A 27,330-nucleotide genomic window follows, 5' to 3' on the forward strand; every position below is an offset into this window, starting at 1 on the left:
CGGGGGTCTCCACTCATGATGGCTCAGGCGAAATCGCCGTCGTCTGAAACGAGTCCCGACGTGAACGCTGCTGAAAGCAACACTGCTGGCAGCAACGACGTACAGGAGAGCGATGACGGTCAAATATGCCCTATCTGCTTGTCAGAATACGACGATAAAGCCTACCTAGACGCCTGTTTTCATATCCTCTCCCTTCCCGTGCATCGCGCCTTGTTCTTTTACGTTTGACGCTCTTGACTGTTGTTATCTCACATTCTTTCTGCTACTTCTGCATACTCCAGTGGTCCGAAATGGTCTCGACGTGCCCCCTGTGCAAGATCCGCTTCCAATCGATCATACACAACGTTCGAGCCATCGATAAATACAGTCAGGTAACAGAACGAGCACGATGCCCGCTCGCATTTATTAATCTGATCATAAAATTAATTTTATTAATTAATTGAAAACACTATTTTTCTCCCCTTAGCATTTCGTGAAACCAAAAGCTGAACGTCCACCGACAGCCGCACAAATTCAAGAACGAATTCGGCCTAGGTAAATCAAAAAACAATGTTGGCGATTTTTAATTAGTCTGCATTACTTCATTTCGAGATTTCGATATCGGACGACAAGGACCTATGGGACGTCAGACACGGCCAGGCAGGAACGACTTGCAGCAGCACTGGAGAAAAGAAAGCAAGTCACTTGTATAATACAATGACAAAGGACTGATCTATTGCTCTTTCATAGAAGAGTCTATGAAGACAACGTCTGGGTCATTGCCCCCCTGCAATCTTCAGACGGAAGGACACGAATTCGAAATACATGTGATGTCATATTGTTTTCTTTTAATTAATTGACACGCGTTTTTAGCTCCGGCGTTTTTCAAATCAAATCCGGCGGCCTCTCATCGTCTTATACCGTTTTTAGTGCGAGAATTGCGCGCGATTATGTCGCTCTTGACGGAAAGTGCGGACGACGTCTATTTTGTTGTCCAAATCATCTTATCTCTTATAGACAAGTTAGTGAAGTTTGACAATTCCAATCCCAAATTGAACTTTTCCCTTTAGAATCAGCATAGAATCAGACGACTTTGCGGGCCACTTGGAGCCGTTTCTATTCGATCGCACGCGTCATTTTCAGCACGAATTCGTCACCTTCGCTCAATCGCCATTCGATCTAAAAGCATTCGACGAACGCGCCGAGTACAACGCGGACGCGTTACCTCCACGAGAACCGGACCCCATTCCCTTACACCGTCGTCCTTTCAGCACGTCAGCGACGCATGTGAGAAATCGGCTTATGGCCGAACTAGCCATGGAAATGCCTTGGGAGGGCAGTCCACCGTTACAAGACAATCGAAGTGACGCGGGATGGGAATCTTCTTCTCCTCCTCCTCCTCCTCCTCCTCTTCCACACCAAGAGGAGACGTTTCCTGCGAGGTCTCAAAGTCTGGGAGAGACTCCTCCTAGTTCAAGACCTTCTCCTATTACGAGTTCGAAGCCTCCTTCTCCACGTCGTCGATTTTCCGGCTGCGGTCAATTGCGATCTTTGGTCTATGTTGTATCTCGGCCGCCGCCTCGTTCACGTTCGCCGAGTCCTACGTACGAGGAACTGGAGCTGGAGCTTGTCGCGCTGGAGACGCATATACGCGAGAGTAAGGGCCAACTGCTGAGGGTCTTGGAACGCATAGAAGAGGTGAAAAATGCGTAGAAAAACCATGTTTTTTGCTGTCAGTACAGTAAGAATAATTGTTTTCTTCATTATAGTTAACTCGCAAGTACACAGATACGCTCGCCACTATTTACAGTACAAGAGGCTAGGTGGTCTTCTTTTCAATTCAGCCGCGGGTCGTCGACTCGAGCGTGTTTGGCTAATTTTTGAGATGGCACCGGCCTGTATGGCGCTATGGGGCGTCTCTGAAGAAATAAACATCGAATGTCTGAATGCCTTTAGGACGCGACTAGAACGCTTACTTCGAGTCGCGTCGATGCGTAAGCGACGGGCACGCAGAGAAGTGCCGCTATGCCGAAAGCGTACGCCGTGTTGAGTTTCCAGCGGCGAGGATTGCACCACCAGCCGCCAGCCGGCGACCAGACGTATTTGGGATAGGGAAATTGCTTCGTGGCGCCCTAAGTGAAGAGAAACCGTTTAGTTTCCTCAAAGGAGCCCTTGTTGATTAAAACACAGAAAATAGACAGAATAAAGAGTTTAGAACCATTTGTAAACGGTAGTTTCAATCTCCAAAAAGTGCTTTGACACGAAAGTACTGAGTATCTGTAGATCACGTGAGGTTGAAGTTCCCGTGCAGCCCCACTGAATCTGCAACATGCAAAGGCTGCCTACTTTTTTGTTGGCAGCGATTGTGTGTTTCAGCGGCGTGCAGTCGCACGTGTCTCTAACATATCCCAAGGCCGACTACCCTTCGTACGACTTTTTGGACAACGTTAGAACAGAAAGTCCATGTGGAATTGCATTAGGTAATACTGTAGGGAAAAAAAACGAAAATCAGCACCTGATTTTGCTCCATTAGATTCGTCTACTAAAGCAACCGTGCTTCCAGCCGAGTCAGACGTAGCTGTGACTTTTCATATGGGCTATGTGCACAGGGTAAGCCGGACGAAGGCTTCGATTAGTCGTCTTTAGCATAACGGCACTGCGCAGGGTGGATTCAAAATTGAACTTCTCGACCTTCGCGGCACCATCCTGCACACTCTTATCGATTCTACTATTCGTGACTCCGCGAACAATGGTCAGCTTGTCTGCCCACCCAATAACGTGTATGACGTCACGTCACTTCCGGTACCACGCTCCTAACCGCTGATCCTGTTTTTGCTTTTGCGCAGAACGACTTCGGTCGTGACGCTTCCGACTGGCTTCACGTGCCAACGATGCGTTCTTCGACTCGTTAGTCAAGCGCTCGAATGGACGGGCCCCAAAGGAGGCGAATATCTTTTCCACAGCTGCGCTACCGTCACAGTGGCTCCTCTAAATAGTATTTCGAGTCGTCGGAGCTAGTAAAATCTGCAGGTTGATTAATTAACGGTTTTTTTTTTCTAAAAAGATCGACAGCTGCAATGTGGAAAACCCTCGTGCTCCGGTCATGGAAAATGCAAGAAAGTCGGCTGCCGTTGCGAATCGCCTTGGTACGGTTCTTACTGCCAGTACAAAGACGGCTGCCGAACGAAATCGGACTGCGGCAAGTACGGACGCTGCATTGCTCTGCAGAGCACTTCTCCGCCCCAGCACGAGTGTTTCTGCCTGAGAGGCTGGTTTGGACCGAAATGCTCTCAAAGTACGTTGACTGTCGCGGTGACGTTAGGTACATGTATCTATTTATTTATTTGTTTATAGAGTCTCCATTTCGGACTCCCGTTGTTAAGAAGTCTAAATTTTCATGTACTACTGCTTCAAGCGATTTAGAGATTTGTTACAAGGTCGATGAGGTGATTTAGCACTCATTTACGTACATTACTTACTGCAACTACACTACGTTTCTAGACTGCCGGAGAGCTTGAGGTTGGAATGGTGTATAGAGGAGAAAACGCCTGGATTGGAATCGGCATTCGTCCAAACGGTAGAGCGCACGACCAATCTTTATTTGCATGAAAACGCGAGAGACGCGTATTACATGTATTTGCAGATATAAGTGACAGTTGCAGGGCAATGGCAGAAGAAGAAGAGGAGGAGGAAGAAGAAGAAACTGAGGAGGCAAAGAGAAGACGCCGAAGTAGTCATGGAGGAGGAGAAGAAGAAGACCATGACCATGATCATGAGCCTGAACCTGAGCCTGAGCCTGAAGATGAAGGTTTATAGACTACGTTTCTTTGCTATATCTCATTTGCGCTGTTTTAGATTCTCTTCATCCGATGGATTGCGTCGACATGGTGGTGGCCAAAGTGAATGGTAATATGTTTCGCATTCTCGACTTCTACTCGCGCGATCGTTCGACGCCGCACGAGGACGAGTGGTACGGCGGCGCGCAGAGTCTCACCGGTGCCGTTGGCAGGGTGATCAACGGTGTGACGTACGTGCGCTTTCGTCGTCCTCTGCGCACGAATGATAGCTTTGATCACGACATCGTCAGCGGCGATTTTCTCGTCGTCTGGGCGCACGGGCGTCCGGATTCGTGCAGCGATTTTTACCAACCTCTCGAATTGAAATACCACGGTCCTTCAAATCGTGGACTCTTTTTGATGAATTTTCTTGAGAAGGATACCACAAGTGCGCCTCCTTCTATGACTACAGCAAGTGCAATTGCTACAAGCGCGCCTACTACGTCGATGAGCGCGCCGCATCGAAAAGGATCATTCAAAAATGGGAATTACGAAGCAAATTGGACCTTTAGAAATGATAGAGTCGACTTCAGTATGAGCGTTTCGGGTGAAAACGGTTGGGTGGGCATTGGATTTTCTTGCACACCTCAAATGCCAATGTCTGACATTGTCGTTGGAACGTTTCCTGCTTCAGGAGAGGGTGAGGTGACGGATCAATGGGCTACTCGACATTCGAGACCCGTTGTAGACACTGATCAGTCGCAAGTGTTTAATAAGATGAGCGGAACGACGAACGGCCGAAGCTGGGTGTCGTTTTCGCGTTCGATCGAGTCAACCGATTCCATGGACGTGCCTTTGTCAGGGTGCGACTGCGGCGGATACTTCTTGTTTGCACACGGCTCATTGAAAGCGGACGGCAGAACTCACAATCACGGAACGCAGCAAAGGTGGAGTATGTATACGCCCTGGTGTGAACAGGAACCGACCACAAGTCCTCCCTGCGTCGAACCGATGAACACAATAGAACGCGAATCGTCCCTTCCCATCATAATCTCGTGGAAGTGCGTCGACGGGGGCGACGGCGTCGTGTTCAACGTGAGGGTGAATAGCGTCAACGCTTGGATGGCCGTTGGCTTTTCGATGAACAATCGTATGCCCATGACGGACACCGTCGTGGGAACTGTTTCGATGAACGGTATGTTCACCGTCAGCGATCGCTACATTGGGCCGTACAAAGCTCTTCTGGGTCCTGATAGCGATCAAAGCCAGGTGACGGAGAAGTCGGGAGGCGTCGACGACGGTTGGAGTTGGGTCTCGTTTCGTCGTTCCATCGCGACGACTGATTCTATGGATTTCAGCCTTGACGAAGAGATCTATCTTCTCTTTGCTTGGGGTACGGGAAATCCTAGATATCACGGTCGCAATCGGTTCGTTTATGAGAAGAAGGTCATGTTGAATCAGTGCGTCTGCGGTAAGTGAGCGAATGGGTGAGTGGGAAAGAAACGCGTGCACTCCTATTTCTTGTTTTTTCTCTCTTTTTTTTTGATGTCTGTCCTCTTTTTTTTTTTGATGTCTGTCTTCGTCTTGTCAAAACCACAAAATGGCTAGTCTCTATGAAAGGATTTCTGGAAAATGTTGAAGTTGCTTCTACTAAACAAATGCCAAAACGTCTAACTAACGCCGTCCAATATAATATGGACTTTCTCCCGAACCGGTCGAGTAATCTCCGCTTTCGACTTCCCGAATGCAATCCTCCATCATCGCCTTCACTTCGTTGAAACCGGGCCGATTCCTTTTGCTAGCGAGAAAAGCAATCAATGATACCGAAACTAGTCACTGGGACAGCAAAAAAACCGACTCGAATTCCCAGCACTTCTTCATTGCTTGGTACACGCAACGAGGACATCCTTCCGGAGGTCCCATTCGTTCGCCGTTCTCAAGCATTTTTAGTATGTCCGCACCTTTCATTCCCTGAAGCAACAGTCACGTTAGTTACCGCACAAAAACCTCAGTTATCTCCCTTTTCTCACCTTGTAGGGTCTTCCGCCGTAGGACACCGCTTCCCACAGAGTCACGCCGAAGCTCCACACGTCGGACTTGCTGTCGAAACGAAAGTAATAGATGCACTCGGGAGCGTACCACTTCAACGGCCATTTTCCCGTCGTGTCGGCCTACGAGAGGAAATCGGTTAATTAATTAAGCAGAAGATAAATCGAAAGTTATGCCGAGTGCCTTGTAATAGTCGCTGCCCAATCCGAGCGCCCTCGACATGCCAAAGTCACTGATTTTAACCAAGTTGTCAGAGACGACGAGAACGTTTCGTGCCGCCAGGTCGCGATGGACGAATCTCGACCGTTCAAGGTAAACCATGCCCTGATAAAGAGACAGCGATATGACTGTAAGGATTAATAAAAAATGGTTTATTTTGTACGTCTGACACTTGAGTCATTAGATTGACGACACGGAGAATGGGAACGCGACCGCTACACAGAGAAACAATAGAAGGGAAGGAAGAGTCCTTTACCAGTTCGCTGCCTAATCACCTGTTCTGCTTCAAGTATTTATTAAGAGGACCATGCTGGCACAGTTCGAGCACAAGCATAATGGGACTATCGTGGCACACGCCTTTTCGGAAGAGATAATCCGTCAAAGAAGACAAAAACCTGTAGAGAGACCGTCTCACCTATAAGTCGTACGATGTGAGGATGATCCAGCTTTGCCATAGCATCGGCTTCTTTCAGAATTTCAGCCTGCGACGATCGCCATTATCAATTGCTCGCGGGGAGGAACACGCGCTCTCCTACTCTTGCATTGGGCACGTCGTCGGATTTCAACGTCTTCACCGCCACCTGAACTGTTTTGCCCTGCATGTTATAGATACCTTTCATGACGGATCCAAACTGTCCCGCTCCTGTAAAAAAAAACAGCAAAAGAAAAGAATGAGCCAATTTTCGTAACCCATTTCCACTCACCCAATTCGGTTTTCAACGCCAAATTATCCTTCCGCAATCGTGTCGTCGTTCGCGACAGATTAAACGTGTCGTAAATCGAATGATAGCCTTCCGTCTTCTTCGCCTGATGAAGTATCTCCTGACTGAGTGGCACGTTGGCGCCGCCGCCGCCTCGCGCACTCGGAACGGGAGGAAATCGTCGCGGAGCGACCGTCGGCTTCGTATCTCCGTCGGGAAGAGGCGGCGGTCGCCGGCGATCGCGCGGCGCAGAATGTACAAAAGACGGCGATGTGCAGCCGTCGCCCAACGGGCACAGCAGCCCGTCGGCCTTACGCGAATAGTGATCGACAGCCTGCATCAGATTATCAAACTTTCGTCCGTCCGTAATCGATAGTTGACCGTAGCGATCGCGATCGAGCAGATAGTGATAGACCTGACCCTTGAAGACGAGCCCCAAAGCAAAGCTGCCTTTCGAATCGCGCTCGCGCGCCAGAAATAGTCCGTTTCGAAAACCGGCGGCTCGCAGTCGACTTTCCGCTTCGTCGCGCGAGACTTCGCCGTGAAACCAGGGCTGTTTCGTGTGAAGCATTTCGCTGGCGAGTTCCTCCAATTTGCTTCGCAGTTTAATGAGCGCCTGCGGAGCCTAGAAAACAATCATCCAATTATCTAATTATAAAAACGTGATCGTCAACTACCTCTAATTAAATTATTTAATTAAATTATTTAATTCGATTTACTAAATAAAATAATTAAACTCACGTATCCCAAACTTGCGACGGTGTCGCGTTTCGCCTTGCGCATCTCCTCGAAGTCGACGCCCCGATAGACGCGCACGTGTACGCCGGGCAGACGATTGCACGGCGTCGAAAGACGACAGAGAAGCCCGTCTTCGACTCGACGATGATGATTGACGAAATCGACGGGACTCTCGAATCTCTGGCCGTCTTCGATGGAGAGAAGACCGTTGCCTTGGTGCGTAAGCTGGTAGTGATAGAAGTTGGAGTGAAAACAGAGTGACAGCGCGTAGTCGCCCGTCTTCGACGTGCTGTCGCGAATCAGCCACGCGCCGTCTAAATTGCGATAGTTTTCCAATAGAGCTTCTGCCTCTTCTCGCGATATTCGACCGTGAAACCACGGCTGTTCCTCGACGTCCTGCATATTGCGGTAGCAAAGGGGCGTGAAACTAAAATACGGGACTTGCCTAACGCACTTTTTCTCATTCCTTTCTGAGAGTTTTGCAGTAAGAAACGGTAAGAAACTAGAATGTTGGCTTGCAATGCACGCAAACGCTATCGTAGATGGACCTAACAGTGGAAGAGACTCGATCGAAACGATCTATTCAATTGTCGAACGTATTTCTCCCAGCTGTAGCTCGTATCCGTTCCTTCGTTAGCTCGCGCTCTTTCTAGATTCCACCCGACGCAACGGTTTGCCAGTTAAAAGATCTTATACACAAAAAACGTTTGCAATCTCCTACCAAAGAAGGGGGGACCCCGCGTGCTATGTCTCTCTTCGCGCAGATCGGAAATACCATCCAAGCCGAACGGAAATCCGTCTTAGTGCAAGTAAGAAAACGCGTCGCGCAGTAGCAGACTCTGGCGAATCTCGCGATGGAACACGCGGATTGATTTGATATCGTTTTCTTCTCAGGGGATAAGGGACTAAAAGAGGAAGAAACGCTTGAGTCACGTGGCATCACTTCTGGCTCGACAGTCTATCTCAAAGACCTAGGTAAAGAAAATCATTTATGGTATTTATAAAATATAATTCAAATGATCTAATAGGTCCTCAGATAGGATGGACTACAGTGGGTTGATGATACGTTGTCGTCTCGCGCTTTCGGCGCTTGGAATTTTCTTTTTCAGGTTTTTCTGATAGAGTATACGGGACCGTTAGTGCTCTACCTCATCTTCTACATGCGTCCAAGTCTCATCTACGGCGGCGGTGCATCCGCTGTTCCGTATCATGCAGTAGTCCAGTAAAGAATCGCGTTTTTTTGTTTCAAATAACGAATTATTAAGTAATTAAGAAATTTTAGTTTGGCTGCTGCCTGCTGGAGTTTTCATTACGCCAAGCGACTTCTTGAAACCGTCTTTGTTCACAGATTTTCGCACGGCACTATGCCACTATTCAATCTTTTTAAGGTAAGCGGATGTGGGGGTGAGACATCCGTCATTCTTCTGCAATTCTTTGTTCTTAGAACAGTGGCTATTATTGGTAAGTCTCGCCTCTATTGCACGTTTTATTTTTATTTGCTTGGCAGGAGTTTTGCTTCCTACATTGCTTATTACGTCAATCATCCTCTCTATACGGCGCCTTGTAAGCGTTACTACATATACCATTAATTTTGAAATCAAGACGAATTTTTTATAGCTTTTGGCTGGAGTCAAATATATGTCTTCTTCGCCCTTTTTGCCGTAGGTGTTGGATTTTTAAAAATTCCTGCAGTTTATTTTTAGTCGAGTGCAGGTGTCGGAAGTTGGCAACTTGAGCGCTCATCTGCTCCTAAAGAACTTGAGACCTCCAGGCACGTCGAAGGGAACCGCGATAATGCGGCGCTTATGTCTTTTTCGTTTCTCTTTAGGAACCACTACCAGACGCATTCCCAGGCCAGACTATAATCCCCTGAACGGACTCTTTAATTACGTCTCGTGTCCCAATTACACATACGAGGTAGGGAAGTCTGGTTGCGCCAATAATGAATCTACTTCCACCTTTTTAGATTATGGCTTGGATTGCCTTTACTGGGATGACTCAAACGCTAGCCGGTAAACCTTGACAATGAGCCAAAGCCAAGTATAGGCCACGTGTATTCTGTACATATAGCCGCCTTTTTCACTCTGGCCGGCTTTGCTCAAATGGCTACGTGGGCCCTGGGAAAACATCGCAACTACAGGAGAGAATTTCCCGAATACCCGAAGGGTCGAAAGGCGATCGTTCCCTGGCTTCTCTGACCCCCGGCAGCTTTTTTCTCTTTTTGTCGACTTCCGGTGGTGTGTGTGATTTGTTCCGCATCGTCACGTGGGCTCTTGACGTCACGACGCACCGCAACTCAATAGCGCAGAGAACTTTCTCCTCCGATCCTGTGTTGAGATAACTTCCTGGTGCGCGTCGTCGCCACTCGCCAGTTAGAGAGTTCACGGTCGAAATGGCGAGCATGATGGAACACCAGACGGCGGAGAACGCCGAATGGAAGCGAATTCAACAGAAAACGTTCACCCGATGGGTGAACGAGCACCTGAAGAAAAACTCGCGCACCATACGCGATCTCAAAGTCGATCTCAGCGACGGCGTCAACCTGATCGTTCTCCTCGAAGTCCTCTCGCAGAAGCGTCTCGGTCGCTACAACAAAAATCCGCGCATTCGAGCGCAGAAGATGGAAAACATCGAGCTCTGCGTCAAGTTTATCATTTCCGAAGGAATCAAACTCGTCAATATCGGTAAGAAGTCGGTAGGAGCGCGCGGGGAACGCCGCAAAGTTAATAAAATCGCCGCGACGCCATCCGTCTTCTCCTTTTATTTTCGCCGCCTCGCTCGACGATCGATCCGATCGTCGACGACTTCGTCGTTTTCGTTCGTACGCTTCGATCGTCCGCCGTCCGTTCCTTGTCACTTTTTTTCGTCGAGTAAATAGAGCGGCATTCTTCGGCGAGTTCCATCGCTTCCGGTTGCCTTTATTCCCTCCCTCCCCCACGCCCGAATGTCAGTGCGCGCCCAACGGCGAGAAAAAGAAGCGCGTCGTCTAACGACGATCCTTTTTCTCGCCGATTCCGATTCAGTCTTGCGAATAGACTTGGGCCGTGTCTCCCTTGAAGGATTCGTACAGTACGTAGACAGATGTGGACACGTGTCTCGCATTTGTCTGCTGCGTGGGGCCCGTATATTTTATATCAAATTTTAGGAGCGGCCGATATTGTCGACGGCAATCTCAAATTGATTCTCGGCTTGATTTGGACGCTGATTCTTCACTACCAAATCAGCATGGGCTTCCAAACGGACGACGAAGCACCGAAGAAAGGCGGCCCGTCTCCAAAGCAGCAACTGCTCACGTGGATTCAAGGCATGCTGCCGGAGAAAAACATCAAAAATTTCACCAACGATTGGAACAGCGGCATCAACGTCGCGGCTCTCGTCGACGCCGTAGCGCCAGGACTTTGTCCGGAGCACGCCGATATGGACCAATCGACTCCATTGGAAAATGCCCAATTGGCTATGGGCCGTGCAGACGAATGGCTTGGAGTACCACAGGTTAGTTAAAAGTTGATTAGTTTTAGTTGGTGAACCCCTATAGCTTGGTGATCGTATTACAAAATTGCGTTATCGAGTTTTTCTCTCCATCTTTTGCAGGTTCTAGCTCCTCAGGACATGGTGAATCCGAACGTCGACGAGCTCAGCGTCATGACCTATCTCTCCTACTTCCCCGAAGCCGAACCGAAAGAAGGCGCTCCCATCTTCTCGCGCACAAACGTCGCCAAAGTTCACGCGCGCGGTCCCGGTCTCGAGAAGACGGGCATGAAGGAGGGTCTTCCGGGCAAATTCACCGTCTTCACAAAGGGCGCCGGACCGGGCAACGTCGAAGTGAAAGTGACGGGCGCCAAAGGCGAAGACGTCCCGTGCACGACCGTCGACAACGGCGACACGACGTGGGCGTGCGAGTACGTGCCGGCAAAAGCCGGTCAGCATCGCGTCGAGATTCTATTCGGCGGTCAAGCGATACCGAAGAGTCCATTTGAAGTCGGCGTCGCGACGATCGCCGACGCGACCAAGTGCAAGGCGTGGGGTCCGGGCGTCGAGGGCAGTTCGTCGTTGAAAGAAGGCGAACCGACCGAATTTTGGGTGACGACGAAGGACGCGGGACCCGGCGAATTGGAGATCAGCGTGCGCGGTCCCAAGGGCCTACTCCAATCGGACGAATTGACTGTGACAGACGAAGGCGACGACACCTATCACGTCCAATACAATCCCGATCATCCAGGCGAATACAAGGTTTTCATACGTTTCGGCTTCCAGCACATACCGAAGAGCCCGTTCGCCGTGCGCGTCAACGCGGACGTCGCGACGGCGGGAAAGTGTCGCGCCGAGGGACCGGGCGTCGAAGGGACGGGATTGATTGTCGGCGAACCGGCCGAATTTTGGGTGCACACGGCCGGCGCGGGACGCGGAAAATTGGACGTCAGCGCTCGAAGTCGTTTCGGCGTCGTCGACTGCGACGTGAAGGACGAGGGCGGCGGAACGTACAAGGTCGTCTACGTGCCGGAGAAGGACGGCGAACATCAGGTGTCGGTGCGCTGGGGCGGCAGTCACATACCCGGAAGCCGATTCAAAGTCAACGTCAACGTGCCGACGGACGCGTCCAAGTGCAAGGCTCAAGGTCCTGGATTGAATCCGGCTGGAGTCAAGTTCGGCGTGCCGGCAAAGTTCAGCGTGAAAACGAAGGGAGCGGGACCGGGTCAGTTGAAAGTGAAAGCGTTGAATACGAAGACGGATAACGAGTTGCCGGTCGAGATGAAGGAAGGTCGCGACGGGACGTACTCGGCGACGTATTCGCCCAACGAACCGGGACCGTATGAAATCGACATCACGTACGACGACGTGCACATACCCGATTCGCCGTTTCGCGTTCCCGTCGCCGACGCTTCGCGCGTAACGGTGACGGGACCCGGTCTCGACGACGGCGACATCGTCAAAGTGAACGAACCGTTGGAGTATCGCGTCGACGCGACGGAAGCGGGACCGGGCGATCTCGTCGCGCAACTCGTCGTCGGCAATGCGCGCAAACCGATCGAAATTCCCGTCGAGAAGACGGACGAAGACGACGTCTACGTCGTGCGCGTGACGCCCGAGGAGCCGCAACGGCACAACGTGACGCTTCTCTACGCTGGCGCGCCGGTGCCGGACAGTCCGCTCAAGTTACACGTCGCCGATCCGTCGGCGGTGCGCGTGCACGGACGCGGTCTCGAGAGCGGTTTGAAATCGGGCGAACCGGCGCCGTTTACCGTCGACTTGAATCGAGCGGGCGAAGGCGACTTGGGCATCGAAATCGACGGACCCGTCGAAGTGCGCGCCGAGCGCAAACAGAATCGCGACAAGACGTGGACGGTGACGTACTATCCGACCGAACCGGGCGAATATCAAGTTCACTTGACGTTCGCCGGCGACGAGTTGCCTGACTCGCCATACATCGTCGACGTCGAACAGGCGACGTGTCCCGACAAGGTGAAAGCGTCCGGGCCCGGATTGGAGCGTCAGGGTCTCTTCACCGGCGCGCCGGCGAATTTCATCGTCGACACTTCGGAAGCGGGACCGGGCGAGTTGAGCATCAGCGTGCAGGGGCCCGAAGGAGCGGAGCACGTCGAAATCCAAGAGGATCCCGAAGGAAACACGTTCTCGTGTTCGTACACGCCGCTCGTCGCCGGCGATTACGTCATCAACATTCGATTCGCCGGCAAGCACATCACCGGCAGTCCGTTTCGTCCGCGCGTTCGTTGGGCGACGGACGCGGCGAAAGTGCGAGCCGAGGGGCCCGGTTTGAAGAGCGGTTTGACGAACGAACCGGCCGAGTTTAGCGTCGACACGTCGAAAGCCGGCGACGCCGGTCTCGCGATTCTCGTCGAGGGACCGAGTCAAGCGGAGATGAAAGTCGAAGACAACGGCGACGGCACGTGCCGCGTGCACTATCACCCGACGGCGCCGGGCGAATATTTAGTCAACATCAAATTCGACGAAGAACACATACCCGGTTCGCCGTTCGCCGCCTTCATTGAACCGGCGACCGACGCTTCGAAAGTCGTCGCCAAGGGTCCCGGATTGTTGCCGGTCGGCGTCAAAGTCGGCGATCCGGGCGATTTTGAAATCGATACGACGGAAGCGGGTCGCGGCAATTTGCGCGTGACGGTCGACGGGCCGCGACGGAGTGCGGCGAACGTGAAAGTCGAGGACAACAAGGACGGCAAGTTTTCGGCTCGCTACGATCCGAAGGCGGTCGGTCAGTACAAGGTCAAAGTTCAATTCGCCGACGAGGAGATACCGGGAAGTCCGTTCGACGTCGCCGTTTGCGATCCGACGAAAGTGCGCGTCACCGGTCCGGGCTTGAGCGGCAGCGAGAAAGAGAAGCCGCTCATGGTGCGCGAAATGCTTGAGTACAAGGTTCTCGCGCAGCAGGCGGGTCCCGGCGAGTTGACAGCGATGAGCGTCGCGTCACCGGGCGATCATCAGACGCCGCTCGACGTTCAGGACAATCGCGACGGGACGTACACTGTTCAGTTCTATCCCGAACAGGCGGGCGCCCACGCCATCGACTTGCGCTATTCCGGTCACGAAATACCGCAGAGTCCGCTCGCGCTCGGCATCGCCGATCCGTCCGCCGTCAAATTGACCGGCGACGGTCTCGACGGCGGAAAGGTGAACGAATTGCAGTCGTTCGTCGTTGACACGAGCGAAGCGGGTCTCGGCGGTTTGTCGCTCGCAATCGAAGGCCCGTCGAAGGCGGAAATCAATTGCAAGGACAACGGCGACGGCACGTGCACGGTCGACTACACTCCGACGGAAGCGGGCGAGTACAAAATCAAAGTCGCGTTCGCCGAAGAGGCAGTTCCGGGTAGCCCCTTTTGCATTCCAATCACCGACGTCACCAAAGTGCAAGCGGAGGGTCCCGGTTTGACGGGCAGCGGCGTCGCCGCCGGTCATCCCGCCGATTTCGACGTCAACACGGTTCGCGCCGGACCGCTTCACTATCCCATTCAGTGTACGGTTCAGAATCCGGACGGGAGCGACGTTAGCGACGTCAACGTGCAATCGGACGACAAGGGAATGCATCACGTCGTCTACGACACGTCGGAGCCGGGCTTCTATAAGGTCAATCTCGTTTTCGCCGACGAACAGGTGCCCGATTTTCCCGTCGAAGTGCCCATCGCCGATCCGTCGCGCTGCACGGCGGACGGTGCCGGTCTTCACGGCGGTGCCGTCAATCAGCCGGCAACGTTCGACGTGACGACGGCGAACGCCGGTCCCGGCGAAGTGACGGCGCACATCGTCGGTCCGAACGGCGCCGGAACGGGCGTCGGCGATTTGTCGGTGCGCGACAACGGCGACGGGACGACGACGGTGACGTACGTGCCGACGGACGCCGGCGATTATACGATCGACGTTCTGTACGCCGACATGCCGATCAGCGATCAGGCGTTCGTCGTGCCGATCGCCGATCCGACGGCGTGCAAGGCGTACGGACCGGGTTTGGAACCGGTCGGTCTGTTTGCCGACAAGTTGACGCATTTCACCGTCGAAACGATCGGTTCGGGATCGGGCGACTTGGAAATAGCAATTGTCGATCAGAAAACGAATGCCCCCGTCAATCATTCGCTCGACGAGACGTCGGACGGCGTCTACGTCGTCGAATACACGCCGCCCGCCGCCGGTTTTTACGCGATCGAGATCAAATTCGCCGACTTGCCGCTCGCCGGGAGTCCGTTCGTCGTCTCCGTCTGCGATCCGTCGATGGTGAAAGCGTACGGACCCGGCTTGGAGAACGAGTGCGAAGTGAATCAGCCGGCCGCGTTTACGATCGACACGCGCGAAGCGGGCGAGGGAAACATCTCGCTCGCGCTCGAAGGCCCGTCTGAGGCGGAGATCGAGTGCAAGGACGAAGGCGACGGAACGTGCAAGGTCGTCTACACGCCGACGCAGGACGGTCGCTATAACGTCGTGATCAAGTACGCCGACACGCTCATACCGAAGGCGCCCTTTACCGTACGCGTCGTTCGTTCGCCGCCCGACGCGAGTAAGGTGACGGTGAGCGGCGCCGGAGTCGAGTATCCCAAGGTGGGTCAGCTGAATAGTTTCATCGTCGACGCGTCGGCGGCCGGCGGACGAGGAATGTTGGAAGTGGGTGTGTTTGGAGCGTACGTTCCCGCCGAAGAGGTCAACATCAAGCACACGGGCGATTACGTTTTCGACATCGGATACGATATACGCGAGCCGGGCGAGACCGTCATCTACGTCAAGTGGCACGGCGAGCACGTGCCCGGCTCCCCGTTTACTGTCATCGTCGAAGAATGACGTCTGGCTGGCTCCGTTAGGAAATGAAGAAAAAACATTTAGCGAATTTAGTCATTGTATTGCTTTTTCTCCTGTCTCTAAGTTTTCGTTGGTGGACTGCGTAGATTCCTCTGCACGCACGAGCACGGTACATGAGTTTTTTTTGTTGCTTTCTTTATGTCTTTCTTTCTGAATGGGTGCTACATTTTCGGTTGTGATTGGTTGCTGACGAATTTTCTCTATTCTGCTTTTGCGCGTTCCGTCCCTTTCCATACCTTTATAGAACCGTCGCTCGACGCAGCTAATAAGCAAGTCTCTTTCGGATGATAAGCTATAGAATAGATGATTGATGTCTTAGATCCCTGTGACAGCGTGTGGGTCATTTTAGTCTAGAAGAAGCGCAATTAGAAACCCAGAAGTCGCGTCGAAGTTTCTGGCTCGCCTCAACTAAATCCCAAAAGCAAATGCGCCCCTCTTCGGATCCGCTGACAATGTGAGCATCCGTGTTAGTTGTGCAACTGTCAATTTTGTAGTCCTCGTTTTTGTGACCAGAATATCTAGACGCGCATATCTATCCAGTATAAACAATACGTGAAAAGAAAGCGACATACTCGTTGAGCAGATCTCCGCCAATTTTGTCAAACAGTCTCACCCGATTGTCGAGAGAAGAAGCAACAATACACTGACGATCATTTGTGAACGAGACGCTGGTGACTGCGCCTAAATAAGAGCGTCTTTCAAAAAGCCAAATAATCTAAGTATTCCCTTTTTACTTCCAACGCAATCTTGATACAGCTTTCCCATACGAAGATCATAATTTCGAACATAGCTGTCAACTGACCTAGACCACGCAACGTCATCACACCGAAAAAAAAAGTACTGCAGCACTGACCCCGTCAAGATTTCATAATCCGTAACCTGTAACGACGTCACGCTATCCCTGGCGTCGTCAATCACCTGAATGGGCTCGAATGATCTCGACTTGAGATCCCAAACGCGAACAGTCGCGTCATATGAACCTGTAATCCCTACATGTAAAATCCAGCGAAAAGGAACACCCATCCTACAGTACCTGATATTAACAGAGTACACTCTTCGTTAAATTTTAAGCAATTGATTCTCTATACACGGGATTTCTCTGACTAATGGTAATAGATGTACTCTACACACCTCCATGTGCCCTCTGAAAGTTCGTATAACATTTCCCGTCGACACGTCAAATAATCTGATGAGCTTATCGGCCCCGCACGTTGCTATTCGCGCATTGTCGCGAGCTCTAGTGGATGCTATCGCGTTTCCTATTGTGCGACCAACGTTTTTCGTTTTTCTTACGCTGCAGCGTCGAGCACTTCGCGGCCGTGTCCCGTGTACGTCTTTATAATTGTTCCCCGATGAGGATTCCACAGTTTCACAGTCTTGTCGGTGCCGCAGGTCAGGCAGTAGGAGCCCGAATCTGAAGGGGAACAGCTCGAGGTGATTTTGTAACAGCTTCGACGTACAATTGAATCGGACGGCTCGTGCGGGACCGTGATGGCCCGTTAGATCGGCCGTGACATGCTGCGGCAACATAGCGACATACGGGCGCCGACGCTGTCGTCACGGGAACCTTGGACACAACTCTTCGCGATTAGCTATGTCGAGAAAGGACAGTGGCGGTCCTCGGCGACTGTAAGTGCATTGCCGCGTTACGTTATAAGCAAGACAATGTCCGCCAGACCGTCTCTGAGAATGTCGACGACCCAGAACGCGAGCGTAAAGCGTTTCGGCGCGTCTCAAGTCTCGTTCGTCAGCTCGCGTTCGAATCTTAATCTACTGGCGTCGAGTCGACAGCAGTCGCGATCGAATCTGCTCTCGTCGAGCCGCCGAAGCATGCTCGCATTGGAAAAACAGCAGCAGGAAAAGGACAAGGATCGGGCTCCGGCCGTGCAGGTGGGCGAGTCTATAATAACGCCCTGCGCGCGATGCAACGCTTTCTCGTCTCGTAGATCATCGACCAAGATGGGATCGATTGGACGCCAAGAGACATCGTTCAAGTCGATCCGGCACAACTCAAGTGAGAAAAAAACGCGAAAAGAAGAATTTTTGACGTCGTGCACTACTAGGCGAAATATGAGTTTGTACGGCGATGCGGGAACTTCACTGAGCACGGTAATGTTTTCACGCCTTTTTTACAAGTATTCGTATCACGCTCGTATTTGTAGCCATCAGAATCTTTGTTTGAGCAGTCTCTCTACGGGGGAGCGGCTGCTAGTTTTGCTCAGCCCTTTTCTCGGTAAATTAAAAAATAGAATCTGTTAATGTGATTGGTTAAGAGATGATTTATTCTTCAGGTCTGTGCTGGAAAGTGACACGTCGAGTCTGGGATCAGGTTCCCTCGACGAATTATCAGCACCGTCGTCACTGACGAATATAACAACTGTGGATGCGGGTTTGTTCAATTGAAGAGACGCTCTTCAGCCCCACTTTGTAAGAGAGTCTACGTATGTAATAGACGTCGACGTTGAGAGAGCGAGAGAAGACGCTGAAATTCCACTGACACAAGAAGACCTAGACAAAGTGGTAAGTCCTATAAGGGGGCCTTGGGGAGTTAGTTAACATTCCGCGGGGATTCATTTGTTTCTCACTGTGCTACCTGTATTTGAGGTTGACGTGTTGCTGAGTGAAACGGAGACGATCTGGCTTCTTGACATACCCAGCACAGCCGTTGGACTCGATTCTGAAGAGGCGAAGTCAGTTCAAGAGCGCAACGAGAAATACGAAGAGGCAAACGAGACGAAACACAGTTAATCCGCAAGGAATAAATAACGTGGGTGATCTTCTCTCAGCTCTGCAAGAATCGCGAAGGCAACGATCGCTACACCCAACGAGGCATGCAGACGTTCAATAACGCTCTCAAGGACAAAAACGTTCTCGCAGCAGCAGTCGATCGTCACGTAAGATCTATATAAATATTAATTAATAAAATTTGACGTCACAATTGCAATAGGAAACGGGCGTGACGGCGACCACGTGGGACATGTACGACACGTACGAGGCGGAAAGGGAGAACGAAATGGTCGTCGCCGGAGCGGAAGCCGACGGTCTCGACGACGACGCCGTGCTGGAACGTCCCGCCTCGATGACGTCGCGTCAAATGAGAACGGTGAGCACGACCGGCACCGAGGCGACGACGCTGCGCACGCCGAGCGCGATTGGCAGCTCGATCAGCGAGAGTCGCACGAGCTTTTTCACGAGCGTTCTATCGTCGGAGACGGCGAGCATGCGAGGCGGCGTGCTGCTGCGACAGTCGCAGCCGCAGGCGACGCCCGATGAAAACGGTGCGTTGGAATTGCCGTTGGATCCGATACTAAAGGCGAGTTTGAGTCTGTGGGGATGAGGAGAAGTTAACCTTCTTATATAGTCTGACGCTTTATTGACGAGTCTGCGGTTGGTGGAAAAGGTCGTCGTTATGAATGTGTATCAGTCGCAGCAGGCGAAATATAGGGGATTGCCGGTGATAGGGGGTAAGTGTCTGAGCACCACGTACAGTCATATCTTTTAATTAAAATCCTAAATAATAACGTCGATTATGTAGAGCCCGAACCGACTCCCCAACCGTCTTCGCGAGCGGCAAGTCAACGGCCAATAGACAAGCCCGTTTTGGATCGTTTATGGACGTACTGCTGTCCTCTGACGGCCAATCGTTGCGTTTGCGCCATGGGATGGAATAAGAGCAACAAGGCAAGCAGAAAACTAAATGTCGCCGTTTCTCAACGATTTGGTCTCGCGCGCGTAGGATATATTAGCCGTAGGGTACGGACAATTCGAATATACGGATCAGAAAGGAGGTCTCGTCTGTTGCTGGTCGATAAAAAATCCCGAGGTTTTTTTATCATAAAAACTTGCATGCGAAAAAAGAATATTAATTAATTTCGTTTGCGTACAGTATCCGGATCGGGTTTATACGACGGATCGCGGGGTCACCGCTTTGGATTTTTCCGCAACCAATCCGAACTTGCTAGCGGTATGAAAAGAGAGAGAACGAAAACTTTTCTCTCGACTACCTTGAGCTTATATATAAGGTGGGCATGTTTGACGGCACGATCGTCGTTTACAACGTTCGCAAAACGGATAGCACGCCCGTGATAGACAGCAGGCAAGAAGAGATGATGTAGACATCTGTGGTGATGATGACTCCTTTTATAAGCGATAGGTAGTTCAATTAATTATAGACTCGACGCCCAAGCGTTTTAGTTGATCTCTGAGCCACAGATTTGGAGACGATTTAGAAGGCGGATAATGTATTAATTGTGCCGTGTAGTAAGACCGAAGGGAGTCACTCGAGTCCCATTTGGAAACTAAAGTGGATTGAACGAGAAAAGGCCTCTGGCGACGAGACGAGCGAAGTTCTGGTGTCAATTGCTACCGACGGAAGAGTCGTTCAATGGTCGATCAGGAAAGGATTTGAATGCTACGGTAACCGGCCGGAAAATCGTGGCTCTTTTTAGCGTTTGATGTTTCTTGTTTCAATAAAAGATTTAATGAAAATGAAAAGAACGACAAAGAAAGGACGAAAAGGCGGCGGCGGCGGCGGCGGCGGAACCGCTGGTTCCGGCGGCGCGGGAAGCGAAGGAGCGCGAGCAAAGCAGAGCGAGGCTCTCATCGCGCGCTACGCCAATGGCCAGACATTTGACTTCACGCCTCACGATACAAATATGTAATGGAAAGCAGCAGCAGTTCTTTGCTTTGACCTTATAGTAATCAACTTGGTTTGCTATCAGATATCTAGCGGGCACGGAAGAAGGGCACATTCACAAGTGTTCCTGTTCCTACAACGAGCAGTACTTGGAGACGTATTTTGGCCACATGGTGAGAGTAGCACTGTAGAAGCGGTCGGTTTCACTGTTCAATGAATTCTTGTCTTACGCATTTTCTTTATGCAGGGTCCAGTGTATTGCATTCAGTGGTCTCCTTTTGTTGCGGACGCCTTTCTGAGTTGCAGTGCTGACTGGACGGTTCGACTGTGGCATCAAGATTGCACGAAACCGGCTGCTACGTTTGTTTCATCGAATGTACGTAAGCTGCACTCATTGTTCGACTTAGTAACTGTACTGGGAAATATTATTTAGAAAGCGATTTTTGACGTCAGATGGTCGCCGACGTTTCCTAGCGTTTTCGGAGCGGTCAGCGAAGGAAAAGTCGAAATTTGGGACTTGACGAAAGACGTGTAAGCCACAAAATAACTCTCGGACTCGTCTTCTCTATAAACGATTCTAGACTGGATCCTCTCATCGTTTTCGAACCGGCCACACATTGCCTTCAAACCTCGATGCTATTCGCAGAAAATGCAAACGTACGTTGTTAATTAACACGATTCATACAAAATATTTATTTAGCAAAGGAGCTAAAAATTTCAGACATAGACGTATGCAAACTCTCTTTTCTTTTCACTAGGCTCTACTGATCGGCGACTCGCACGGTCAAGTGACCGTTTACCAGCTAGCCAACATGTCGTCGACATCCGAAGACGAACAGGTAAACAAAAAACAAAGTCGACGCGCAGCACGTGAACGCCTCCCGGTAAACAACGTCGCCCTTTATTTACGCCTTAGATCGACGCCGTCCGGAAGCTCATCCTTCCCACGTCGGACTTAGCCTGAAAAACGCAGCGGGTCGTCGCCCCTCCCCATGCATAACAGGTGCATATTTATTACTGGAGTGTAGTAGTATACGCATGACGTTACTCGAACGCAACCGACTGACCAGCCAAATATTCGCGCCGGTGAATTTCGTTTCCCCGCACCCTTCGTTTCCCGGAGCGACGATTGCCGTACCCAGTCTTCCCCCGTGTTTGCTCGACGTTCATTGGTTCGCGTCTCCCGTCTCAGCTGGGCTTCCGCCCGCTCCTACGCTTACTAATCCGATTGTTGTCCGAGTGGGCGGAACGTGGGACCGTTATACGGCTCTGCTCCGTCCGCGCGAAGCGATCACAGTCACGAGCAGCGCTTATGCGATTGACATCGATTTTAAACCTAAGTGCCGTGACCGTTTTCGTCGTCGTCGTCGTCGTCGTCGTCGCCGCGACGACGACGACAACGACGACGCCGACAGTGGCGGCGGGGGGGCACTGGAGTGATTGGAGTGGATGCGCGGCGAACGATTGCAGCGAATCGCGTCGCCGGATCAACGCGACGACGAGTCGACCGGACGAGCATCGCATGTGTGCCGTATCGTGTACGTACGGCGGCTGGACGACGTGGACGTCATGCAACTGTCGCAACGAAACGCGAGTTCGAACGGCGACGTCGGTGAGAGAAACGCCCGCCGACTGTCCGCACAGTACGTGCGTGAACGACGCCGTTCAACGCGAGCCGTGCCCGTCCGCTTTCGTCTCGTCGGCCGACGACAACGACGATTGCGTCGTGTCCGAGTGGAGCGACTGGTCCGATTGTCGCGACGGCCAACAACGACGGGACCGATACGTAATTGAATTGCCGTCGTGCGACGCATCAAGCGCCGCTTGTCCGGCGGAGAGGATGGAAGCGCAGAACTGCGAATCTCAATCAGGTGGGCGTTATTTGTGTTAGAGCTAGGTCTCTGGCACTTCACGTTTCTCTCTCTCTATCTCTTTCAGGCGGACCCGAATGGTGGGTATACTTTCTACTCGCTCTCGTATCGGCGCTCGTTGTTCTCGTACTCGTAGTGCTCTTAGTCATCTACAGACGGTGAGAGACATGATACGGACGCGACTAGAAACCCGCGAAGCGCGTTCATCTATCTAATCAGCCGCCCTTTTGTCCTTTTTCCCCCTTCATCGCCTCAGGTATCGCTGTCGTGAATACAAAATTCCGCGCGTGAGCGTCAAACCGAGCACGGGGACGTTCGACGTCAACGATCGCGTGGCAACGCTGACGAACGAAAATCGTCGATCTAGTCAGAGAAAAATGTGCGCACCGGGTCGATCCGACTCGCGTCGCAAAAAGAGACAAAGTGCTCCGGCGAAGATAACGACGGCGACGACGAACGTCGACGAAACGACGGAAACGCCTATTACACTCGGACAGTGGGACACGCGGCGGCAACAACCGCGCGACGCCGCCGCCGCCGCCGCCGAAAGAGGAGATCTTCCGACGACGACCGACGACAATTCGCAGCTTGTCTGGTATTTCGACAACGACGATCGCGCGTCGGTCGTTCAGTCAAACACCGAAGATCGCGAAGACGCCGACGATCGGCTCGCGCAGCCGTTGCCACATTCGAACGTCTACGCCAATCCCGGCTTCGATTTGTCCGACGACGATGATGCCGAATATGACGTCACTGCCCCGCCGGAAATGCGATTGAGACTCGACGCCGAGGGTAAGTCGGATACGGAAGACGCGCCGACGGAAGTGGGCGTTCTCGCTGACGGCCCCATCGCCGCCGCCAATAAAGGATTTGAGTTGTCTATGTCGCCGACCGACGGCGAGCCGGAGCCGACGTCGCCGACGAGCATTGGATCGAATTCCGTCTATCATCCGAAAAGTCGAGGACATGGCATATGGGAGTATGGGCACGAAGTGACTGCCGATGGGCGAAAGTATACAAAGATTAAGGCGACTGTGTTGCGTTTGCCGACGTTGAACACGTCGCCGGCCACGCATGTTTGATTGGGAGAATTTCTTATGCATTGAATCTCTTGGTAATTGGTACGAAAAAAATTATCATATGATTATTTCAGTTCTGGGTAAGCGGCAACAGATCTCTCTACGCCTAGGCTTCCCGGATGTCTAATGAAGCCATGTTCCTTCGTTGCTACGACGGTACGGCATTCACGCCGATCGACGTTCTCCACTACCTCCTCTTTCCGACCGACAGCGACAACAATCCGACAGACTTCTACTGTCATTTGCCTAAGCCGTATCGCGTTCCCAGCTCGCTACGACGTCTTTTCGGCATCGACGCAATCACGTCGTCGTCAACGCGATGGGCGATAGCGTTCGAAGACAGTCTCGTCGGCTTCTTCGTTCTGTGCGTCGTCTTCACGGCCGTTATGGCGGCGACGCACGCGTTGTGGAATCGATTCGATCCTCACTTTCGCGCAGTGAACCCGGCTCACAAGAAATGGTACGTCGTCGCCAATCTCGTCAAATCGGCAATTCTCGGCGTTTTCTGCACGTCGTGGCGCTTCTGGGCGACGACCTATCGCGCCTACGTTTTCGACGAGTGGCCCGATTTCGAACTGCGTCGCGTCATGTTTCTCTACGTCGTGACCGATCTCGTCGCACTCTACATGGTGCCCAAGTTGCCGCGCTCCACTATTCTGCATCACGTGACGTCGACGGCACTCTGCGTCGTCGCGTCGTACGGCGACTTCGCGCAGAAGGGATGGTACGGAAACTTGGGCGTGGGTAAGATGGTCATCGTGTACGGACATCTCAGCTCGGTTGCTTATTTGGTGAACGCCTACTTGGCGTTGCGCGTGCTCTATTCGGCCGAGAATCGATTCATGACGGCGTTGCGTTCGCTGAGTCTCTGGTCCTATATTGCGTGTTGCACGCTGAACTGGTCGACCCACGTGCTTTGGTTTGTTACTGGGCTGTGGAGTTGGTCGTTGAGTTGGGCTGCGATTTTGTATGCCGTTGCTTTGACGTTTGTGGCGCGTGACGATCTCGTGCTCATTCGGTGGTTGTGGAGAAAGAGTTCTCCAGGTGCTGAAAAGTAGTTCTCTATTGAAGCACAGTGTCTTCTATTTTCTATAGCCAAGAACTTACTTAATTCTTCTATCTTATACGTACCACTGTCTTTCTTTCTTTCTTTTATTTACATTTACGGGTGTAAGCTCCTCCTACTTCTCGCATTTCGAATGAACTATTTGTTGTCTCTCAGTCGGGAACTTCTGAACGCCGGCATGAATGTACAAGTTAGAATTGTTGGAGCAAAGCGGGTTTTCAGCGGCCGACCAAACAAACTCAACGTACTTCGGTGTCTCCACCTAATAATAGTTTTGCTGATCAGCGTTGCGATACTACTAGTCACAACACGAGTCAGTAGAAGTAATCCCAATCGATTCCGGATCATGCCGTCTGCACGCGTAGCGGCAATTGAAGGGGCGACGGCTACTAGTAGGGACGCTCGTCCCTCGGAGCTTTTAAGCCTCTTCGGTTGCCATAGCAAGCATCCTCTTCTCATGTGTCGCAATCACATCAAAGGCGAATCGAACGACGTCGTCGAAGCCGGAATACGACACTGGCGACGTCAATTCGCAAACGACACCGATTTCGTTCGCCATTCGCAACTCCATCGGCGTCACGACACGTGCGCGCTCGTCGGCTCGTCGTACAATTTGATGAAGCACGAATTCGGCGACGAAATCGACGCTCACGATCTCGTCGTCCGTCTCAACGATCCGCCCGTGAAAGGATTTGAAAACCACGTCGGTCGTCGGCCGGCCGACATTTCCATATATAATTTGGCAGTGGCTAAAGCAAGAAATTGCGCAAAGCCGCCTCGCAACGAATCGCTAATGGTTCACTGCTCTTTTACGTTTACGAACCCTGATGTCAGTTCAGTCAAACTGCAGGCTGACGCTCGGTGTGTTAGTGAAACGTGGAAAAAGTACGGTTTGAAAACGCTTACTCTGTCGAAATACGTTCTATTTACCGCTGAACGAGCGTTGACCTACATGTATCAGCGAGCAGGCAAAAAAAAGTCTTCTAAAACGATGAAAGCAAGTTGCGGAATGAGAAGCATAATATTTTTATTGCCCCTGTGTCGGAATCTGCATCTCTACGGTTTCGGTGGCACCGAGGATGATGAGCCGTATAAATACTACGTGAAAATTCTTACTCGAGACCTTTACCAGAAAGCAGCACACGACTTCGTCGGGGAGACGCGCTTTATTGACGCTTTAGCTAGCGGACATCTGAATCGAAGCAATTTTTTCGGTCTGCCTTGGAAAGAAATTGGAAAGCTCGTAGTTCATCGATGACACGCTGCACGGTTTAGTAGTAATAACAGTGTATTATAATTACGTGCACCCGGCTATAGAGCGCTAGTTACGCAAATTGTCAGACACATTTTCTTCTTTTCACGGTTCACTAAATTAGCTGCACCATAGATATAAGAGAGATGGCTGCATTCGTGCATGGTCACACCAGTATAAATATCAGCCAACTAAACAAAGGAAAAACAGATGACATCATGACAGCCATCCCATGTCCCATTGTAGGTACTACCCAATTAAGTGCATCCGGGAAAGCGAGAAAGGGTCTGAAGACGAACACTCTTTCCAGCAGAGCAGCTAAAGATGTTGTGAGGCGAGTATGATCCCCAATCGTCGGCGAAAACAAGCAACAAGACATCGTCTGCTGATCGGCTCGTGGATGACGTCGGTTTTGATCGTGCTCGCTCTAATCAAACTCTTCATGCTGCCACTCACAAGAAAGATTCACAGCAGCACTACTCCTAGTATTCACCGCTACTCAAAACCGCTACTATTATCCGTGGTGAAGCAACAAAGTTCTCGAACGACGCCTGAGCCTCAGTCGTCCACTAAAGACAATGCGATTCCGACGACAGTTTTTTTCTTCGGCCGTTCGGCTTCTCTGCTTTCGAAAGAGGTTCTGTGCACCGGCGCGCGTCCTCTACTGCGATGTCCGGCCGCGGATCGCCGCCGCATGTTGGACCGAGTCAAATTGTGGCAGTATCGCCTCGCAAACGATGCCGACTACGCGTCGTTTCTCGGACGTCGCCACGACACGTGCGCGCTCGTCGGCTCGTCGTACAGCCTCATGAAGAAGACGTACGGTGTCGAAATCGACGCGCACGACGTCGTCGTGCGCATCAACGATCCGCCGGTGGTGGGTTACGAAACTCACGTCGGCCGTCGTCCCGCCGACATTTCCATCTTCAACACGGCACTGGCAGGCCATAGGAAGTGCCCGATACCTCCGCACAATCGATCCCTATTGGTTCAGTGTTCTTTTACTTGGAATCAACCAAACCATAACGAAAGGGCAAAGACGACGTCCAATACTCAGTGTATTGACGTCATTTGGAAGAAGTTTGGCGTGAAGACGTTTGTTATGTCGAGGTATGTGTTTTCAATCGCAGAGCGGGCGTTGGAATATGAGCGAGTGCGTAAGTCGACAAAGTCCGTGCGGTTGAAACCGAGTTGCGGATTGAAAAGTATCATTTTCCTGTTGCATTTGTGTCGGAATTTACACGTGTACGGTTTTGGTGGCACTACGGCCAACGAGCCCTATAAGTACTATTCTAATGAAAGCACTAGTAACTCGTATCAGACTGCTCTTCATGATTTTGCTGGAGAAAAGCGCTTTATTGACGCTTTTGCTAATGGAAAACTCGACAGGACAGAATTTGGCTTATCTTGGAATGGCATTGGAAAACTTTTAGTTCATCAGTAGTTAAGTGATATAAATAAAGGCGTATACTGATTTACAGAGGGTGGAAGCAAAACTCAGAAATTGGACAAGTTTCGTGCGGATATACATTGCACAGGTAAGCTAGTGCTTGTGTCCGGTTCCTGTTTGTTAGTGTAGATATGCAGTTAGGAATATTCGCCTCTATATACCCAGGCACCGGACACAAGCATTTACCTGTACAATGTA

At 51.5% G+C, this 27,330-nt stretch overlaps 11 protein-coding genes and 1 long non-coding RNA gene across 12 annotated transcripts; 9 read left to right on the forward strand and 3 right to left on the reverse strand.

Annotated features, from left to right (window-relative positions):
* The first annotated feature begins 8 nt into the window (after window positions 1-8).
* LOC136189842 (E3 ubiquitin-protein ligase Topors-like) lies at window positions 9-1,926 on the forward strand. The gene is made up of 7 exons (XM_065977870.1): window positions 9-180; window positions 252-371; window positions 467-534; window positions 592-675; window positions 730-806; window positions 853-1,000; window positions 1,050-1,926. The coding sequence occupies exons 1-7, from the start codon at window positions 16-18 to the stop codon at window positions 1,690-1,692; spliced, it is 1,305 nt and encodes a 434-aa protein (XP_065833942.1). The 5' UTR covers window positions 9-15; the 3' UTR covers window positions 1,693-1,926.
* Window positions 1,691-2,717, reverse strand: LOC136189862 (uncharacterized). Its single transcript, XR_010670462.1, has 3 exons — window positions 2,198-2,717; window positions 1,956-2,111; window positions 1,691-1,898 (listed from the first exon to the last, which is right to left on the reverse strand). It is a non-coding gene; the product is annotated as an uncharacterized lncRNA (long non-coding RNA).
* Window positions 2,276-5,395, forward strand: LOC136189828 (uncharacterized). The gene is made up of 9 exons (XM_065977853.1): window positions 2,276-2,459; window positions 2,513-2,589; window positions 2,644-2,759; window positions 2,826-2,974; window positions 3,044-3,274; window positions 3,334-3,425; window positions 3,481-3,556; window positions 3,623-3,787; window positions 3,835-5,395. Exons 1-9 carry the CDS (start codon window positions 2,309-2,311, stop codon window positions 5,232-5,234), a joined length of 2,457 nt encoding a protein of 818 aa, XP_065833925.1. The 5' UTR covers window positions 2,276-2,308; the 3' UTR covers window positions 5,235-5,395.
* Window positions 5,310-7,888, reverse strand: LOC136189834 (tyrosine-protein kinase SYK-like). Its single transcript, XM_065977861.1, has 10 exons — window positions 7,466-7,888; window positions 6,728-7,349; window positions 6,560-6,666; window positions 6,439-6,505; window positions 6,299-6,380; window positions 6,187-6,238; window positions 5,988-6,128; window positions 5,786-5,926; window positions 5,614-5,726; window positions 5,310-5,553 (listed from the first exon to the last, which is right to left on the reverse strand). Exons 1-10 carry the CDS (start codon window positions 7,862-7,864, stop codon window positions 5,430-5,432), a joined length of 1,848 nt encoding a protein of 615 aa, XP_065833933.1. The 5' UTR covers window positions 7,865-7,888; the 3' UTR covers window positions 5,310-5,429.
* Window positions 7,889-7,899: 11 nt separating this feature from the next.
* Window positions 7,900-9,739, forward strand: LOC136189850 (probable very-long-chain enoyl-CoA reductase art-1). The gene is made up of 15 exons (XM_065977879.1): window positions 7,900-7,956; window positions 8,005-8,058; window positions 8,116-8,167; window positions 8,227-8,271; window positions 8,357-8,437; window positions 8,491-8,513; window positions 8,572-8,684; window positions 8,745-8,850; window positions 8,907-8,923; window positions 8,970-9,025; window positions 9,080-9,123; window positions 9,176-9,233; window positions 9,291-9,379; window positions 9,429-9,474; window positions 9,533-9,739. Exons 2-15 carry the CDS (start codon window positions 8,005-8,007, stop codon window positions 9,658-9,660), a joined length of 912 nt encoding a protein of 303 aa, XP_065833951.1. The 5' UTR covers window positions 7,900-7,956; the 3' UTR covers window positions 9,661-9,739.
* Window positions 9,740-9,759: 20 nt separating this feature from the next.
* Window positions 9,760-15,981, forward strand: LOC136189822 (filamin-C-like). The gene is made up of 3 exons (XM_065977845.1): window positions 9,760-10,146; window positions 10,608-10,954; window positions 11,054-15,981. Exons 1-3 carry the CDS (start codon window positions 9,855-9,857, stop codon window positions 15,758-15,760), a joined length of 5,346 nt encoding a protein of 1,781 aa, XP_065833917.1. The 5' UTR covers window positions 9,760-9,854; the 3' UTR covers window positions 15,761-15,981.
* On the reverse strand, window positions 15,798-17,318 carry LOC136189848 (WD repeat domain-containing protein 83-like). The gene is made up of 9 exons (XM_065977878.1): window positions 17,239-17,318; window positions 17,072-17,192; window positions 16,910-17,015; window positions 16,812-16,860; window positions 16,632-16,758; window positions 16,513-16,580; window positions 16,351-16,459; window positions 16,182-16,296; window positions 15,798-16,128 (listed from the first exon to the last, which is right to left on the reverse strand). The coding sequence occupies exons 1-9, from the start codon at window positions 17,306-17,308 to the stop codon at window positions 15,979-15,981; spliced, it is 915 nt and encodes a 304-aa protein (XP_065833950.1). The 5' UTR covers window positions 17,309-17,318; the 3' UTR covers window positions 15,798-15,978.
* Window positions 17,319-17,320: 2 nt separating this feature from the next.
* On the forward strand, window positions 17,321-21,499 carry LOC136189827 (dynein axonemal intermediate chain 4-like). The gene is made up of 23 exons (XM_065977852.1): window positions 17,321-17,407; window positions 17,455-17,668; window positions 17,725-17,792; window positions 17,842-17,887; window positions 17,941-18,011; window positions 18,070-18,167; window positions 18,231-18,298; window positions 18,383-18,502; window positions 18,565-18,672; window positions 18,726-19,091; window positions 19,140-19,242; window positions 19,314-19,459; window positions 19,515-19,601; window positions 19,665-19,742; window positions 19,801-19,874; window positions 20,040-20,194; window positions 20,255-20,435; window positions 20,500-20,587; window positions 20,662-20,790; window positions 20,848-20,945; window positions 20,996-21,071; window positions 21,173-21,253; window positions 21,331-21,499. The coding sequence occupies exons 1-23, from the start codon at window positions 17,373-17,375 to the stop codon at window positions 21,376-21,378; spliced, it is 2,538 nt and encodes an 845-aa protein (XP_065833924.1). The 5' UTR covers window positions 17,321-17,372; the 3' UTR covers window positions 21,379-21,499.
* A 97-nt stretch (window positions 21,500-21,596) lies between these two features.
* Window positions 21,597-23,437, forward strand: LOC136189840 (uncharacterized). The gene is made up of 3 exons (XM_065977868.1): window positions 21,597-22,285; window positions 22,353-22,443; window positions 22,542-23,437. The coding sequence occupies exons 1-3, from the start codon at window positions 21,727-21,729 to the stop codon at window positions 23,365-23,367; spliced, it is 1,476 nt and encodes a 491-aa protein (XP_065833940.1). The 5' UTR covers window positions 21,597-21,726; the 3' UTR covers window positions 23,368-23,437.
* A 46-nt stretch (window positions 23,438-23,483) lies between these two features.
* On the forward strand, window positions 23,484-24,760 carry LOC136189846 (uncharacterized). Its single transcript, XM_065977876.1, has one exon. It carries the CDS (start codon window positions 23,484-23,486, stop codon window positions 24,420-24,422), a length of 939 nt encoding a protein of 312 aa, XP_065833948.1. The 3' UTR covers window positions 24,423-24,760.
* A 16-nt stretch (window positions 24,761-24,776) lies between these two features.
* On the forward strand, window positions 24,777-25,688 carry LOC136190109 (CMP-N-acetylneuraminate-beta-galactosamide-alpha-2,3-sialyltransferase 1-like). Its single transcript, XM_065978182.1, has one exon. It carries the CDS (start codon window positions 24,777-24,779, stop codon window positions 25,686-25,688), a length of 912 nt encoding a protein of 303 aa, XP_065834254.1.
* A 274-nt stretch (window positions 25,689-25,962) lies between these two features.
* Window positions 25,963-27,139, forward strand: LOC136189775 (type 2 lactosamine alpha-2,3-sialyltransferase-like). The gene has a single exon (XM_065977784.1). The coding sequence runs from the start codon at window positions 26,023-26,025 to the stop codon at window positions 27,124-27,126; it is 1,104 nt and encodes a 367-aa protein (XP_065833856.1). The 5' UTR covers window positions 25,963-26,022; the 3' UTR covers window positions 27,127-27,139.
* Window positions 27,140-27,330: the final 191 nt, after the last annotated feature.

The sequence above is a fragment of the Oscarella lobularis genome, chromosome 8 (assembly GCF_947507565.1).
Source record: "Oscarella lobularis chromosome 8, ooOscLobu1.1, whole genome shotgun sequence".
Taxonomy (NCBI): domain Eukaryota; kingdom Metazoa; phylum Porifera; class Homoscleromorpha; order Homosclerophorida; family Oscarellidae; genus Oscarella; species Oscarella lobularis.